Source organism: Muntiacus reevesi, chromosome 3 (assembly GCF_963930625.1).
Source record: "Muntiacus reevesi chromosome 3, mMunRee1.1, whole genome shotgun sequence".
In the NCBI taxonomy this organism is placed as follows: domain Eukaryota; kingdom Metazoa; phylum Chordata; class Mammalia; order Artiodactyla; family Cervidae; genus Muntiacus; species Muntiacus reevesi.
In genome coordinates this window covers 102,771,938-102,789,213 of record NC_089251.1, presented here as the reverse complement: position 1 = coordinate 102,789,213, position 17,276 = coordinate 102,771,938, and the positions used below count along the sequence as shown (strand labels likewise).

At 59.0% G+C, this 17,276-nt stretch overlaps 1 protein-coding gene across 1 annotated transcript in view; it reads right to left on the bottom strand.

Annotated features, from left to right (window-relative positions):
- The window catches only part of PADI1 (peptidyl arginine deiminase 1), a 38,826-nt gene extending 28,362 nt beyond the window's left edge, over positions 1–10,464 (bottom strand). The window contains exon 1 of the mRNA XM_065927475.1: positions 10,323–10,464. Within this exon, the coding sequence (XP_065783547.1) occupies positions 10,323–10,414 (92 nt within the window). The 5' untranslated portion in view covers positions 10,415–10,464. The remainder of the gene's footprint in view (positions 1–10,322) is intronic.
- Positions 10,465–17,276: the final 6,812 nt, after the last annotated feature.

Here is a 17,276-nt window from a genome sequence, read left to right as displayed (position 1 = left end):
GAATGTGTTCACGTGTAACTGAATCACTCGGCCGCATGGCAGAAACCAGCGCATCACTGTAAGTCAGCTGGGCTCCAGCCAGGAAATGCTGGGAGGAAGCACATCCGGCAGCCCTCTCCGTTACCCGGTCTTTGAACCCTTTCCCTCAGAACTACCCAGGAGTTCAGGTCTCACAAGCACCAGCTTCCTGGACTCCTTGCTTAGTGCCTGCCCTTCCCTTCACCTCGGCCCAGTGTCATTAGACCGGCTTTACTGTGGGCCGGTGAGTGGGCCTAAGTGTGGCTCAGTGACAGGATGGCGTGCCCTGGGCCGCCCAGCTGGCAGGCTGGTTGAGCTGGAATTTGAATTCCGTCGATCCAGCCCCAGGGCCCCTGCTCACACACCCTGAGAGCACGTCAGCAGGCGCCCGATGTGTCTAGCTGCCTGCAGAAGCGTTTCCAGCTCTGGGGAGAGTCTGGGGACGGTCACTGCTCACGCAGCTCTTTCAAGGGAAGCAGGGCTCCTTGCAGCCAATCCCCAGCTTTGGGCAAAAGTTGACATTTCCAAGTCACAGTCTTGGGCATACAACCCTTTATTTGGAATATTGGTAGAACATCATAGTAACAATAATAATGTAAGAAGGGTGGGAAGGGATAAACTGGAAGACTGGGATATAAACACTACTATATATAAAATGGGCTCTCCTGGCAGCTCAGAATCCATCCACCAGTGCAGGAGACTCAAATACAGCCCCTGTGTCAGGAAGACTCCCTGGAGAAGGAAATGGCAGCCCACTCCAGGATTCTTGCCTGGGAAATCCCACGGACAGAGGAGCCTTGCAGCTACAGTCCATGGGGTCGCGAAGAGTTGGACACAGCTTAGCAACTCAACAACAGCAAATACATAAAACAGATAACTAACGAGGACCTACTGTCCGGCAGGGACCTACGCTGTAGCACATACAGGCAGCTCTACTCTACGCTCTGTAACGGCCTGTCGGGGAGCAGAAGCTAAAGAGGGGCGGATGTGTGTGTGTGTGACTGATTCACCTTGCTGAACGCCTGAACGGACACAGCATTGTAAGTCAGCCCGTGCGCCACGTCGCTTCAGGCCTCTCCGACTCTCTGCACCCCATGGCCTGTAGCCCGCGAGGCTCCTCTGTCCATGGGATTCTCCAGGTGAGAAAACTGGAGTGGGTTGCCGTTCCCTTCTCCAGGAGACCTTCCCGACCCAGAGATCGAACCTGAGTCTCACAGGTCTCCTGCATTGGCGGGCAGGCTCTTTATCACTAGTAGCACCTGAGATCAGCTCTACTCCAATAAAAACTTTAATAATAGTGTAAGGAAAAGGGGCTGTCAGGGCCTCCCGAGCCCAGCCTGGTCCCCTGCAGTCTGGATCTACCTCCAGCCTTCCTCCGCAGCTCACAGCTAGCTCACCCCTCTCCGGGAGCTGGGATCCTGGTCTCAGCTGCTTTCTCCCCCGCAGGGGCCAGGGAGTTGCTACAAGGGTGGACGCTGGGGAGAGGAGGCTTCCTACAGGAGGCGCCCGACAGGCAGGGCGGAGGCCGGGCAGGAATCCCTGCTCTCTGGGAGGCGCCTGCTCAGGCCCCACTTCCTTCCACGCCAGTCACCCCATCCAGGCTTCTTCGCTGGTGCTGCCTCTCAGGGTGAAAAAGGCCATGTCTGTAGCTGGCCCAGCAGGAGGGGTTTGTGTTGTTGTTTTGTGTGTGTGTGTGTGTGTGTGTGTGTGTGTGTGTGTGTGTGTGCGCGTGTGCACGTGTGCGTGCGTGTGCGCGCGCGCATGTGCGTGTGTGTGCGTGTGTCTGCACGTGTGCGCGCGTGTGCATGCGTGCGTGTGTGTGCGCATGTGCATGTGTGTGCGCGCGCGTGTGCGTGTGTGTTTGCAGCCCCCCGGGGAGGGGCCTCTGTTTCCGCATCTACAGGCCGTACCAGGCCAGATTCTCTTGGCGTGCCCCCTGCTCCCCTGTCCCGCGCCTCCAGGACGGGTTCTCGGAGCCTTTCCTCCCCTCTCAGGCTCCTGGGTCTCTGGGTGCAGCTGAGGATTAAGGGCTGCTCTGGCGGTGGGACAGGCAGGCGTGGGTGTCGGTGAGCCACAGGCCGCCCACAGTGGGACTTGTCTCCGCTTCTCCTGAGCTGCTCTGCGGCTCACCCGATCCGTGAGCCAGAACCACCCCTACCCCCGCCCCGACCCTCACACCCCGCAGCTCATCGGCACATGTGTGGTCCAGTCTCATGATGCAGCCCCTGGACCGGACCAAACCCCGGGATGCAACTCTGGCGTGTCTCCAGGCCCACAGTCAAGTGAGGACATGGATTTGAAAGTACCCCTTTATTAAATGAGAGGGACTCGCTCGTTACCACACCAGAGGCACCCAGTCTCCCAGGCGTCATCACTGTCATTAGCTCTACTGCCATCGCCACCACCAGGCTGATGAGACTGTGATCTTGTCCCTTCAACTCACAGCTGGGATGCAGATGGGAGAGGCAGCCTTCCGCAGTCTTTGAAATGAAATGAAATGAAAGTCGCTCAGTCGTGTCTGACTCTTGGCGAACCTACGGACTATACAGTCCGTGGAATTCTCCAGGCCAGAATACTGGAGTGGGTAGCCGTTCCCTTCTCCATCGGATCTTCCCAACCCAGGGATCGAACCCAGGTCTCCCGCCTTGCAGCTGATTCCTTACCGACTGAGCTCCTCCAAATGCCACCCCTTCTGTGGAAAGTATATGGGCTGTGGGAAGTATATGGCCTGGGATTCGGTCACCCAGCTGCTCTGAGCCTCGACTGTCCTCCTCAGTAAAATGGATATAATCCAAAGAGCTACTTCCTAGGGCTGCTGGGTGGATTCCGCTAGATGCGGCATTTGAAGTGCTTGGCACACGGAGTGCAAGACTCAGTGGACTCCGCTCTGCCACTTTCCTGGCGGCCCCGCACTCCACGTTTGGAAGTGTCTGTTCGTGTCTTCATGTGTCTGTCCCTGGCACTCATGTCACAATCCAACTTCAGTTCAGTTCCCACTTTGCCACTAGGATTGGCAGATGAAAGAATGGGATGCATTCCCATAATCTACAATGGTGAGAGCAATATACCTTCTTCTTAAACGTGGTAATCCTTTAGAAGTTGCAAAGTTTTATTTATTTATATGTTTTATAAAGAATAAAGTTATTGAAGGAAATTTTAAAAATAAATAAATAAATAAAGTGCCTGGCACAGGACTTCCCTGGTGGTCCAGTAGACTCCGATCTTCCAAAGCAGGAGCATGGGTTCAATCCCTGGTCGGAGAACTAAGATCCCAGACGCCTTGCGGTGTGACAAAGAAATTAAAATTTTAAAGGAGAGAGCGATATACTAAAGTGCTTGGCATACAGTAGGCGCTTAAGCGTTTGGTGTCATCATTGCTGTTACTAGCACTCTGCCCAGAGCCCCCAGCAGCCCAACCCAGCCGGGCCAGGACCCTGTCTCCTTCCCCCGTGCCCCGCAGCCCGGTCCAGACCTCCCTGCAGCCCCCTCACAGTCTGTGTCACCCAGAACGGCATCCTGACTCAGCCTCACCCCGGGCCCCGGGCCCCGGGCCCAGAGCAGGGCTTGGTTCACCAGGTTAATCAGGAGGCTGCAAGGAGAACGGAGTCAGCTCTTGGAGAATCTCACAAAGGGAGGCGCGGAGGATGGGAAAGGGAATTCAGATCAACAGGTCATTCCCAGCATGGCTCACTTGCCTTAGCTATGTATGGTCAGGCATAAGGACAGCCTGTTTCACAGGTGATGCTGGGCAGGGTGATACCAGGGCGGCTTCTTCAAGCACCGAGTGTGTGCCAGGGGGCCCCTCTGCCCAGCCGAGGGCCTGGGCGGGGAGGGCAGAGTGCTGCTGACTCAGCCTCCAGCTGGGGGAAAGGGTATGGGCTGGCGACAGAGGACCAGGGTGTCCTGGAGGCTTGACCAAGACACTCTGCTGGGGAGAGGCAAGGGCGGAAGGGGGACTAATGCGAGCTGGATGGAAAGGCTGAGGGGCAAGCTGGTAGGCAGCCCTTGGGCAGAACAGACTGGCCAAGCCTGTGGCTTCTCCTTCACATCTGATCAGCCACCTGCCTGCCCGGGAAGGGCCACCCTCCAGGAGTCCTGGACTTGACCCGACAAGTCCTCTCTGGCACAGCCAGCTCTGGGGTCCCTTCTGCTGGGGGCCGAGACCTGCTCTGCCAATAGTCCCCGGAGGCGGCCAGCCCAAAGGACGCAACTCCCCCAGGAGCTCACGAGTCCTGTCGCTGCTGCCGGCTGCTCCGCCTCAACACGAATTTCCTGAGTGCCCGCTGTGGCAGGGGCCACCCTGGGCACAGGAAAGGAGCGATGAATCACCCCGGCCTGGCCTCACGGGGCCCGCCCAGGGCAGGGACAGCACGGCCCCCGACGCGCTTCTCTCTGCTCTGGTTCCATCCCCGAGGCCCCTGCCTGCTGAGCAGGGCAGTTACCAGGCTTCTCATCTTACAGGTGACATGAAAGTCACAGGGAGGCCACACGTGGGGCGACAGGCGGGAGCTGAGATTTGACCTCACTCGGGTCTGATCCCAAAGCTCATCCTCTGCCCTGCACCCACCACCTCTGCGGAAACTCAACCACATGGAAGATCCCCCAGTGACGGGCGGGCTGTGTGACTCTGGGCAAGCCTCTCGACCTCTCTGTGTCTCCGCCTTTGTCCACAAAACGGAGATCTTAGAAGTCCTCACTGCATAAGCTCGTCGTGAGACTTGACTGAGAGAGTGCTGCCCGCACTGTGGACTGAAGACCCTGCCGGCATCATGTCATACTGTCACCAGGGGCCCGGGCGGCAGGCAGACCCAGGGGAAGAGGATCCCGGCACCTCCCTTCACTCTCCGGCCCGGCCAGAAACCAGATGAGCGATTCAGCAGTGAGCGTCCACATCCTGAAGGCTCTTTTAGCCCCCAGACTAAGGCGGGAGCCCCTCGCGGGTGGGCATAGACTGTCTTGTCTCCAAGAGCCTCAGCCCAGCACAGAGCTGGACAAGGAGCAGCTGTCTCGAAACGTCTAAGGGACTGCAGCGGGGTGAAGGCCGCAGACGGCTCAGAGCCCGTCTCAGGGTGGCTTTCTCTTTGGGCCTGCCCAGGCTGTGGCTGGCACAGTGTGCGGGGTGTGATGAGGCCCGCGGACCCCGCATCACAGGCTGGGATCGTCCCCCTGCGTGGAGAACCACCCCAGGGGCAGCTGCGTCCTCTCCCTCTTTCTTTCCTTTCCAGAGACCTGACATCCTGGCATCGCTCAGCTAAGGCTGCGCCCAGAGAGCCTGCACGGAGGGCCTGGGCCAGGCCTCCCTTCTCTGGAACCCCTGCCAGCCCAGCAATGGAGGTTGGAGATGACGGGGGGCAGCTTTCATCCCAGCAGAGGCAAACAGGGACTGGGGGCCAGGGCATCTCTGAGACAAGCCCTCAATGGAAAGTCAGAATCACGGATCTCTCGTCCCGTCTCAGACTGTCTCCCCACCTGCTAAAGACGAACTGCACGGCTGTGCTCCTCGGATCATGCAGCTTCTTCATCTGTGTAAAGGGGCCACATTCACAGGCGATATCATCCCCTCCTAGCATGGAGGACACAGGCGCAGAGAGGCTGAGTAACTGGCCCGAGGTCACACAGCCGGCAGGATCGTGACGGGTCGTCAGCCCTCCCGCGCTCAGCGGTCACCGAGCAGCCCCATCAATGGGACGTCCTCCTCGGGGGCCCAGTCAGCGCCGGGTCCAGCCTTCTTCCTTGTCTGTGTTTGGAAGCCCCGGCCTCCTCCCCGCCGCCTGTCAGCCTGGCGCAGACCACAGCCTCGGCAGGCTCCTCCTGAGGAGCTCCTGACCTTCCCTTTGTTCACCCTCCCAGCACAGAGTTGGAGACCCAGGTGGGGGCCGAGGGGCCCTGTGTGTGGTTGGGAAGGCGTGTTGGAGAAGCGCTTGGCAGGGCTTCAGGCGGCCTTGGGCTCAGACACAGGGCGGCGGGGTTCTCTGCTCTGGGCCCGGGTGCGCTGAAGACCCCTGCCAGGTTCTGGCAGGCCCCAGCTCCCCGCCCTGGCCCCTGGAGGCGGCATTCGGGATCCCCACCACCACCCCCAGCCCACAGCCGAGGCCCCTCCTGCACTCCCGGGGGCTGAGGTCCTCGGCTGGGTGTGGCCTTGCCAGTCCCTTCCGGCCCCACAGCCTGCACCCCACACACCCTAGAGCATCAGGACTTGGCGGAGCCGAACAGCTGCTCAGAAACCACAGCAAAGGGAAAGAAAGCGTCTCTGGACCGAGCAAAGCATAGGACCACCCATCACAGGGGAAGTGTCTCGGTGTCTTTTCTCAGGGTCCACTGCTGGACCCTGCCCGCCCAAGGAGACAGGAAGGTGGGAACTGGAGCGGAGGAGAGGGAGGTGGGGTTGGAAGTGATGGGAGCAGGAGATGGAACAGAAGACGGTCAGGCACAAGGAGAGGTTCCGAGACCCACACAGCGAGCAGGAGAAACGGGGCGGGGGCGGCGGTGCCAGGCGGGGGCTGCGGGGCAGAGGAGGGGAGCAAAGAGAGACCCACAAGGTCCGTCTCAGGACGGGGGGCAGCCGGAGACTCGGGGGGTGGCTGACCGCCGGTGCCCTCTCTGAAGCCAGGATTGCACGTTTCAAGAAGTCACAGTCCATCATTTCACATCCAGATTGGGTGTGGCCGCTCCTGTCTCCGTGGAGCTCGAGGGGGACCCCAACCTCACACCCTCCAAGAATCTCCAGTCTGAACGCTGACATCACTTCCCATAAAGGAATGGACACAGTCGCAGGACGAAACGAGGAGAAGGGGGTTTCTCCCGGGTCCCCGCCTGGCACCGGGAGCCTGTCGGTCCTCATGAGCTAGTGTCGGGCACCAGGCCTGTAATTACCCCATGAGGAGACAATTACGCTTCATTGTACTTCTGCACAAGTTAAAAGCATTAATTTACTCAGTGTAAACATCAGAAGTACACAGACCACAAGTTTTACAACTCCGTTTTGGTATGTCGGGTTCCTGAAATGCAGGGAACCCCGGAGAAAGAAGCGGATTGGGTCTTTTCTCCGGCTCGCCTGAGAGGCCCTGGAGAGAACCCCCTCCCTCCCTGGGCTCCTGGAATTCCAGCCATCTCGGGTCTAAGAGTCTATCTGGCTTTGAGGCTTGTGCGGGGCTGGGGGAGGCTTAGAAAACTCCAGGAGACCGTCTCCAGCCTCACCGGGCCAGTCTTCCCCTCCGTCTCCAGGGACAAATGATCACATGGTCTCCAGCCCGGGGCTCTGATCCTGGTCTCCGGGCAGGCAGGGAGCACCGGCCCAGATCAGGGAGCATCGGCCCGGATTGCGAATGCATTCCCCATGCCACACTTCCTCCTTTCTTGGCAGACGTCCTCTGGGGACCGCCTCCAGGCAAGGAAAGCAGAGACGGTCCGGGCTGTCTGGGCAGACGCAGGGGGTCGCCAACCGGCCAGCTGAGAGGGCAGGGTCCGCAGCACGTGCCAAGTCAGGGATCTCTAGGGCTTCTCGGGCTGAGGCACCCCAGGGCACACTATTATCCCAAAGCAGGTGTTTCCCCAAATAACCAGTCTGGAGCGCACACAGGGGAGTTAATCGCTTCCCATGACGTCACCCCACATGCCCATCTCCAGCAGCTCTGGAGGGCTGGGACCTCAGCTCAGGTGACCGGCACCCCCGTCTTCGGGGGGCGTCCCCCTTCTACCAGCAAGGCCAACCAGAGGCCCCTTGCTCAGCCTAGCTGGGGTGGGGGAGCCCCAGGCTCACCAGGCACAGCCCCTTTCTCTCGCCAGCCCGGCCCCGGAGTGGGCTTCAGGACCCTCTGCTCCCTTTGTTCTTGGCCACGTGTGGGTTGTCCGTTCCTGGACCAGGGATCACACCCACAGCCCCAGTGCTGGAAGCCTTAACCCCTGGACCGCCAGGAAGTCCCAGGCGCCTCTTCAAACCTTCCCAGGGGGACAAGCCACGCCCCCTCCCTCCACCGGCTCGACGACTTATCAGAGACCTCAGAGGCCGCACGTTCTTCTCAAGGTCTACTTTCAAACCAACTTATTGCAGAACCAACTTCTGTTTTCCAGAGGCCCTCATGGCTATGATGCTAGTCCCCATCAACATCCAGGGTGAAGGCTCCTGAAGGACCCCGGGCGCGGGTCCCTCATGCTGCTCACCAGGACCCCACAGCAGTCTCTGCCCGCAGAGTCAGACCACCAGGCAGCTTCCCCGCTGCCCACCCTGGGGATGCCGAGGGGCTTGGTGACCCCGAAGGAGGTTTCCAGGCGCATTGCCCCGTGTCCCCATCACACAGCCCATCTGCCTTCTGCTCCTCCACCCTCTAGGCACGATGGGAGGACAGCGGACCCACAGAGCCGTCAGAGCTGTGGCATGGGCCCTCCCACGGGGCGGGGCCCACCCAGGCAGGCGCACGTTTACTGCCCTCCCCCCAACCCACCACCGGCGTCTCCGAGGTGGTAGAGTGGTACAGAATCCTCTGCCGAAACAGAGACACAAGAGACCAGGACTCCATCCCCGGGTTGGGAAGACCCCCTGGAGCAGCAAACGGCAACCCGCTCCAGTGTTCTTGCCTGGGAGACCTCATGGACAGAGGAGCCCAGCGGGCTACGGCCCACGGGGTCGCAAAGAGAAGGACACGAGTGAGCACACACACACCCATCACCACCAGTGAGCTTGCTCCCCCATTTGTCAGATGAGGAAACTGAGGCTCAGAGGAGAGCGGCCGCTTGCCCAGGACCCCACAGCCTCCAATGGAGCTAGGAGGAGGCCCCGAGTCTGTCCAAGCCGAGTGTGGGAGCTTTACCACCAGCCTGGACCCAACAGGGGACTCAGTTCATCCTGCCGGGGCCCAGAGAGGGCCTGCGGCTGGGCACACGCCAGACAGCAAGTCAGCAGCGGAAGCAGAACCAGAACTCCCATCTCCTGGCTCCCAGTCAAAGGCTGCTCAGAAGGGCCTGAGGTTCTGCAGTTACCTCCTAGAAACAGCCACCCCTGGGAGGAGGGCAGGGGTGTGGATTAGGAAGACGGGGCTCACTAGAGACCCCATCCCCGCTCTTGAAGGTAAAGCATAGTCGCCAGATAAAGTACGGGACGCCAAGCTAAATCTGAATGTCAGTTACTTTTAAAAATACAAGTATGTCCCACGCAATACTCTTTAAAAAAAGTTATTTTTTAAACCTGAAGTGTAAACTGGGTGTCCTGTATTTTCATTAGCTAAGTCTGGCAACACTGTGTTAAAAGAAGAAAATGGAATCTCCCAGATGCAAGAGAACCAGCCCCAGGCCAGGGCCCCCAGGAGAGCTGGGAGCTGAGGCCTGGCCCCGGAGCTGAGGCCCTGGCTCCCCGAGCCCACCCCCAGGCCTCCGCCCCAAAGACGGGGGTAGGGGCGGCCGGAGGGGCCCCGGGGGTGGGGTCCCCTGAGGCCAGGTGAAGTGGGGCCAGCTCAGGTCCCAGCTTGGATCAGACCCCAGCTCCCACCTGCTCTGGGATGCAGACCCTCCTCACCTTGACTGCCCCCTCCCCGCCGACAGGGACTCTGGGTGCGTCTGGTCCAGCAGGACTAGAGTCGTGTCAGAGCTGGAAAGGCCCCCGGAGACCCCAAGTCCAGCTCCCTCAGCGGCTGTGCGGGGAAACTCACTGGGCCGAGTCCTGGACCCCGATCCGGGCCCTGCCTTCCCACAGCCTCATCCCCATCACCCTCTTGCAGACACAAGCCCTAGGCTCAACGAGCGCCTTCCCTTTATGAGCACACTGAAACATAAGCCCTGGGCCTGTTCTCAGGCCTTTTCCTCTGCTAACATGCTCACTCCTTCCGCAGCTCGTCCCTTCTCTTCCCAGTCGCCCAGGGCTGGCCTCCAACAACCGAGCTGCCGCATGCCACCTCTCTGCCTCAGAGAGAGGGGCCGTCGGCCAGAAACGGAGGGCACGGTCAGGGGAGGACGTTCCAGTCCTCCGTCTCGAGCAACAATTCGTTCTGATGCTCCGCACACATTCCACGGGGACGTCAGAACGCAGAACCCAGACCCCAGAGCGTGGTCCCAGGGCTCAGAGCTGGAACCCTTGCCCACGGGCTTGAGGCCAGAGACGTGACCCCGGTGCTGGAGCCAGGGCCCCAGCAGGGACCTGCACCCTCTCCCTCTCCCGGTGCTGCAGCAACTCCACCGGCTCTGCTGTCAAAACAGCCCCTCGTCAGCATCCTCCACGGCGCCCGATTCGGCCTCCGGGGGCCCATCCCGCTGCTGCAGGCGCCCCCGCCGCGCCCAGCCCCCTGCCAGCCAGCTGGGCGCCCCTCGGCTCTCACCTGTGAACGTCCAGGTAGGTTTCCAGCCCCACGGCACACACAGCGTAGCTGGGCCTCTTCGGGGACAGCCGCACGGCCCTCTGCGGGGCCATCCCGACCCGCCGGCGTCTGGCCTCCGTGCGCCCTGCTGCCCGGCTCCGCACCCGGGCACCTCGTTGCCAGGAAGGGGTGTGAGTTCTGACGGGCTGGCGCTTTCCTCCTCCCTTTTAATTTCATCCTCTGACCTGAAGAGCCTGCCCTGAGCCTGGTCCCCACCTCCTGGCCCCATGCCATCCCTCCTGGCCTGTCAATCACCAGGCTCAGGGAGGAGGTGCCAAAAGCCTCCCTGGGGAAAGGGGGAGGGGGGCTTCAGCTGAGACCCTGGCGGAGCAGAGCTCAGCTGTCAGCAGAAGGCGAGCTCGCAGCAGCCCCCGTCCCCCTTAGCTTCCATCCTCAGACTCTGGTGACTGAGTCTACACGGTAATGATGCAATGATGGCAGCCCTTACTGAGGGCCGGGTGCTGCCTGAGGGGCCTACAGATCTTATCTCGTAGGTCAGCACTTCACTGACAGGGGGATTTTCACAGAAACTACTGCCCAGGACTTCCCTAGTGGCTCAGTGGTAAAGAGTCTACCTGCAATGAGGGAGACCCAGGTTAAATCCCTGGGTCAGGAAGATCCCCTGGAGAAGGAAATGGCAACCCACTCCAGTGTTCTTTCCTGGAAAATCCCATGGACAGAGGAGCCTGGTGGGATACAGTCCTTGGGGTCCCAAGAGTCAGACACGACTTTGCGACTAACACCGCACTTCATTCAGGGCCTGTGGCCAGTGATTTCTCATGTGGGTAAACACTGAAACATCTCCAGTTAATAACTGTGGGGTAACAAAAGACCTATTAATACATCTGTGGTCAATAATGCATTAAGGGATCAGTTAGCCCATAAATGCACGGAGCGATCAGACTGTCAGGGTTCAAATCCCAGCTCTGCCACTTAACATCCTATGACCTTGGCAGGTTCGTCAATGACTTTATGGCTCCGTTTCTGCACGTGTGGGATGATAGTTGCAGCTGTGGTGCCTGTTCCATTGGATTGATGTGGAGATCACCTGAGCTAAGGGTAGGAGGGTTAGCGCAGTGCCTAGGACCTAGCATTCACCAGAAGAAATGCTGGCAACCCTTACTGGTCTCCTCATTTCCCAGGAAGGGAACCGTGGCTGCAGACCTAGTCAGCACTAGAGCCATGGCCAGATCCACCGACTCAACACACCGTACCGTCCCCAGAGGTGAGCTGGTGCCTCTGCCCCCTGCCTCGAGATGGCGGAAGCCACCCCAGATCGGCTTCCTCGGCCGGCCTGTGGGGGGCACACTTGAAAGGGAGCTCAGAGCAGTGGGCTGGGGCGGCTTTACTTGTTTCCGAAAATCCCCTCCTTCCAACTCCAGCAAGCACGGGCCTTGCCTGTTCTCACTCTTGGTGGAATTTCATTTGTTCCCTCGACAAGCATCCACGGAGCACCTACTCTCTAGGCGCCCCTTAGGCGATGGTGGCACAACTGTGAACAAGACAGATCGCCATCCCTGCCCTGACGGCATTTATATCCTCGGACAAGTAAAGGTGCAGAAGTCAAGCGTGGGTGACGTCAAGCCGTGCAGCGATGCTCTTCTGCGTTATCCAGGCCGGAGTTGGTGATGGCTTGGTCCCGGCGCTAACTCATGTGAAGGTGGTGAGAAGTGACTGAATTTTGAGCGGATTTGGAAGATGGAGCTGAGGTCTGCTGATGGGTTGGAGGTGGTGTGAGAGAAAGAGCAGGGTCAAGGGCAAATGGAGTGGTTTGGGTCCCAGCAACTAGGTGGCTAGAGTTGTCAGAAAGATGGAGAGGGCTGGGGTGGGCAGGTTGGGCCGGGGGTCAGCCATTCGGGGTTGGACCTGTCAGACGTGAGACATCCATTGGAGTCCTGAGTGGGGACAACTAATTTCAGAGGACAGGCTTCCTTCGTGCTGGGCGGGGGCAGGGCTGGGGACACTGATAAGGAGGAAGCTGCCCCAGGAATTACAGGTTCACCCTTCAAAGCCTCAGGTCCTCTCACTCCAGGAAGTCACTGCATGGAGTGGACATCCCACATCCAGAGGTCCAGGGTGGGAGGATGAGAAGCAGAGAGAGAGGAGAAACACCTTGCCCAGGGAGCTGCCATTCTGATCGGGCAGGCAGGGGACACAATCCCCGCCTCCAGAAACACCAGCCTGATTAGGGAGATGAGGATCACGAGAATGGCATAAACCTTTATTTGACTTCCAAGATCTTCCTGGAATGACCTTCCTGACTGCCGACATGCCTGGCTGCAGCTACTCCCCTCTTCTTCTGGCTGACCTGAGTCTTAGTCACCGTGTGCAGGATCTTAGCGGTGGCATGCAGAATCTAGCTTCCTGACCAGGAATCGAACCCAGGGCCCTGCATTGGGAGTGCAGAGGCTTAACCCCTGGACCACCAGGAAAACCTCATACCTGATTGCAGATGCTCTGGATCTGCAAAGTTCATCCCACCCAGAGGCACTCAGGCAGAGTCTAGGTTTGCCCCCGCGGAAATGGAACCTGGCGAGGCAGCACTTCAGGGGTATGTGATGGTTTTGTTTCCCTCACCTTCACTCCTCCCATCAACCAAGACCTGAGTCATTTTATCTGTAATGCAGTGTGGAGTGTGAAAAGCAGGATCCTGAAGAGTATGTGGGGATATTCTCATTAGAGAAGGATGGATGGGAGGGTGGGTGGCTGGGTGGGTGAATGGATGGATGGATGGGTGGGTGGATGGGTGGGTGGGTGGATGGATGGATGGGTGGGTGAATGGATGGATGGATGAGTGGGTGGATGGGTGGGTGGGTGAATGGGTGGATGGGTGGGTGGGTGGGTGTATGGATGGATGGGAGGGTGGGTGGGTGTATGGATGGATGGGAGGGTGGGTGGGTGGGTGGATGGATGGGAGGGTGGGTGGGTGGGTGGATGGATAGATGGGTGGGTGGATGGATGGATGGGTGGGTGGATGGATAGGTGGGTGAACGGATGGATGGATGGGTGGGTGGATGGATGGGAGGGTGGGTGGATGGGTAGGTGGGTGGGTGGACAGAGGGGTGAGAAGGAGGAAGGCAAGTTGGTGCATAAGAAGCTACCTGCAAAGATGATGATAACAGCGGTGCTGACGGCAGTGACGACAATGGGGTGGTGGCAACGCTGATGATGTCAGACGACAGTAAGATGCTAGCCAGTGCATCCACAGCCCTCACCATGTGCCGGGCTCTGTTCTAGGCCCTTCCATGGACCCACTTATCCAATCCTCACAACAATGCTAGATGACAGGTTCTGATTAAGCCTGGATCCCAATTTAGACTACAGCCTGGGTGTGAGGATGTGCCTTTTACGGGTGGTAGGCAGGGCGGGGGCCAGGCAGGTCATGGTGTCCTAAACAGACATGTTCTCGGAGCTGGAGGAAAGTAAGAGAGGATAGTGGAGAGTGGGCCGAGAGGCTGAGATGAACACAAGTATCCCCATTTTATGGGTGAATAAATCGAGGCACCGAGAAGTTAGGTCCCCCTCAAGATCTGCAGCTGGAAAGTGGTCAGTCTGGGAGCTGAGCCCAGGCCTTCTGACCCCAGGTGGACTCGTCCTGTAGAGCAGGTCCTTGGGAGGTAGAATGCGCGTCCTTTTGACCTTCTTTCTCATGCTTCTGCACTGCGTCTGCACAGATTTTGTGAGCAAATATTTTTACTTTTGAAAAAAATAAATAAAGTCTCTTTTGGCAGAAAAATAGGGGAGCGTTTCCTGCTCTCGGCCTCCCTGCCCACCCCCTTTCTTCTGGTTCTGAGAACACAAGATACCAAGACCCGCCCAGGCCCCTGCCCTGCCCACAGCCCGCAAAATGCGCCTGGGGCACACCCGGGCTGTGGTCTGTTTGAGCTTGGGATTTCAGGCGTGACTGGTCAGATTTCAGAGGAGGGGTGTTGGGCGAGCCGAAGGGCACCAGGGCCCCCCACCCTCTGGCTGGCAGGACACAGCTGGGTTCGCCTCACACACAGCACCCGGCAGGGGCGGAGGCCTGGGGACCGCTGGGTGACCCTGAAACAACAGCACGGCTCCAGGATGTCCCCGGAACAGCCCAGGGGAACTGAGGCAGGGAAGAGGTCTGGGGGTGGTGCTACCACGCCCAGGACCTCACTTTCCCCATCCTTCAGCAATTTTTTGGGGGGGGGAGGGGTACACTTAACATGTGCCAGGTATTACGCTTCAGTGAATAAGACCAACCAAGTCCCTGTCCTCATGGGGCACAGAGAGCAGCAAGAGGAATAAACCGGGGGGCTGGAGGCTGGGGTGTCAGGAGGAGCTGAGGACGAGCAGAACAGTACCCAGGCAGAGTTGGACGGGCTGCTGCTTTGAGTGGTCTGATCGGGGAAGTCCTCTCGAAGAAACGACACTGGAGCAGAAATCTGGAAATGAGACCTTTGGGACCTCAAGGGCTCTTCCGACCTGAGGTCGTCCAGGACTCCATCTGCCTGCACAACCTCCCTGTTTACAGAGTGCGATGGTTGAGCCCTGGGTTCCCAAACTCAAAAGCCCTCAGGCATCAGGGAGATAGCACGTGTGGAGCTATCAAGTGTGAAACGAAAGGGGTTAGCAGCTGTGGAGGAGGGAAGGAAGCCTGCTTTGACCAGTGTGTTGAAATTCAATATTTTCCAGAAACAGAACGCTTCGGTTCAAGCAAAACTAACTCACTGGCAAGTCAGAGCTGAGCCTTGGGTCTTTGGCTAGAGAGCCACCATCAAGTGTTCATGAATTGGTAGGTGCTGCGTGCTCAGTCACTTCAGCCGTCATTCTTTGTGACCCGTGGACCGCAGCCCGCCAGGCTCCTCTGTCCATGGGATTCTCCAGGAAAGAACACTGGAGCGGGCTGCAGTGCCCCCACCCCAGGGGGTCTTCCCCGCCCTGGCATTGAAGCCTCGTCTCCTGCACTGCAAGCGAATTCTTTACCCACTGAGCCACCTGGGAAGCTGATTGGGGGAAGTCATATGATGCCTGTGGGGATAAACTACCTGGGCCCAGGGGAGCCTTGGCACCTTCAGGGCGTGGAACCCGCCAGTCTCAGCCCTTGTGACCAGTCAGCGTGGGCTCTGGACCGCTCCCATGGTTGCTGACAGCAGCCGTGGGCTCTCCCCCTCTGGCGGGGTGCCCCCAACGCGCACACACACAGAGTCTGTGCCCGAGCTTACAGGGGCAGCCTGAGAGGGTGGGAGGGCTGAGGAGCGTGGAGAGCTTAGCTCCTGGACCCCCACCATGCAGACCCCCACCCTGTGGCCTCTCTCCAGAGCCTGCTCTCCTGAGCCCCGCGGGGACAACCCCTCTGCTCTCCAGCACCCTCGCTGTCAAGCTGGAAAGGCTCCTGGAGACCGTCAGAGCAGCCCCTCCATTCTCCAGCTGGGTGAGCCACGATCCCAGGTTTCCTTCCCTATTCATTCCTTCACTGGAAAACAAACAAACAAACATCTAGTGGATGCTTTTTGTACACAGGTGCTGGTCCAGAAATCAGAGCTCTCGCCACCTGTTGAGTCCTCCCAGGTCCTTGTACACGGATCACCCCTCTGGGGTCTCCCAGGCCACCCCCAGTCCCTCTCTGTGCCCGTGACACCCAGGCCAGGATCCTGGACCCCCAGGTGGGTGGGGGAGGCGCCCCAGGGACTCTGACTCAGCCAGTGAGAACTCGGGAGACCCACCAATTCCCGCGGGGCCAGAGGGCTGGGAGCTGGTGGCTCTAATGGCAGGAAGTCGTGAGGGCCATGAGTCACCCAGTCCAGTCCACTCTGTCCACTCAGAGCCCGAAACCCCAGCCCAGGTGCCAGGGACCTTCAGGAATCACCTGCTCTCTCCTGGGCTCTGGGACATCCGTGGCTCCACGTCGCAACATCAGCAGAGCTATGACGCCACGAGGGCGGTTGGACTGGTCAGGGTTCAGGCCTGGTGAGGGGTGCCTGTGGTCAGGCCAAATCAGCCCCGCCTCCACAGGTGGCTGCTCAAGCACTCAGCAGCCTCCCGAGCACTGGCTTTTTCCAGCTGGCTTTTTCACCGTCTCAGCAGACGGCCCTGTCTCCAGCCCAGGTGAGCAAGACAGAGACCCAGGCAACTGCTTTGGCCTCCCTTCCCCACCTGGACAGCTGTAATTGTGGCCAAGAAAACAAGGATAGTACTTCACTCACTCCCTTTTATGTTAAATGAAGATTATTTCTAAATATGTAATGATCATGCATAAATATTGTAGCGTTTAGAATTTTAAAAAGAAAAGTCACCCCACCTGACCTCTCAGCTCCGCTTCCCAAGTCTCTCTAGGCCCCACCCTCCCTGTCCCCCCTTCCCCCACGGCCGCCCTGGTCCCAGCCTCCGTCGTCTCTCTGCAGAGACCTGAGCGCGCTCCTGGTCCCCCGGCTCCAGACTGACTGCACCCCACGCGGTGGGCGCAATGACCCATCTGAAACACGCACCTGACGACGTCATTCCCTGAAAGGCTTCCGCAGCTCCCTGTGGGCCCAGGAGAAAGGAAGGCGGGCAAAGCCTAGATTTGGGGCCCTATGGTTTGGGGTTCCAGTCTGGGCTCTGTCATTTCTTAGATTTCAGGAACTTAGGCAAATGATTTAACTTCTCTGAGGCTCCGTCTCCTAAGCTGTAAAACCTGGAATAATGCAGACGTTATCAATGGCATCTGTAAAGTGCCTGGGGTACAGCTGATCCACAAGACCCAGAGATTTCGCCTGGCGTTCAAGACCCCTGAACCTGGCCCCTGATGACCCTTCCCTCACTCAAAACCCAGCCCCCGTCTGGACCGTTTTCCCCGGGCCACCCTCCCTCCCTCCCTCCTGCGGCCCTGTTCCATGAGCCTCCCATCTGCAGCCTTCCTGGTCTCCCTCCCCCCGCCAACTTCCACTATTTCTCCAGTGTCCACAC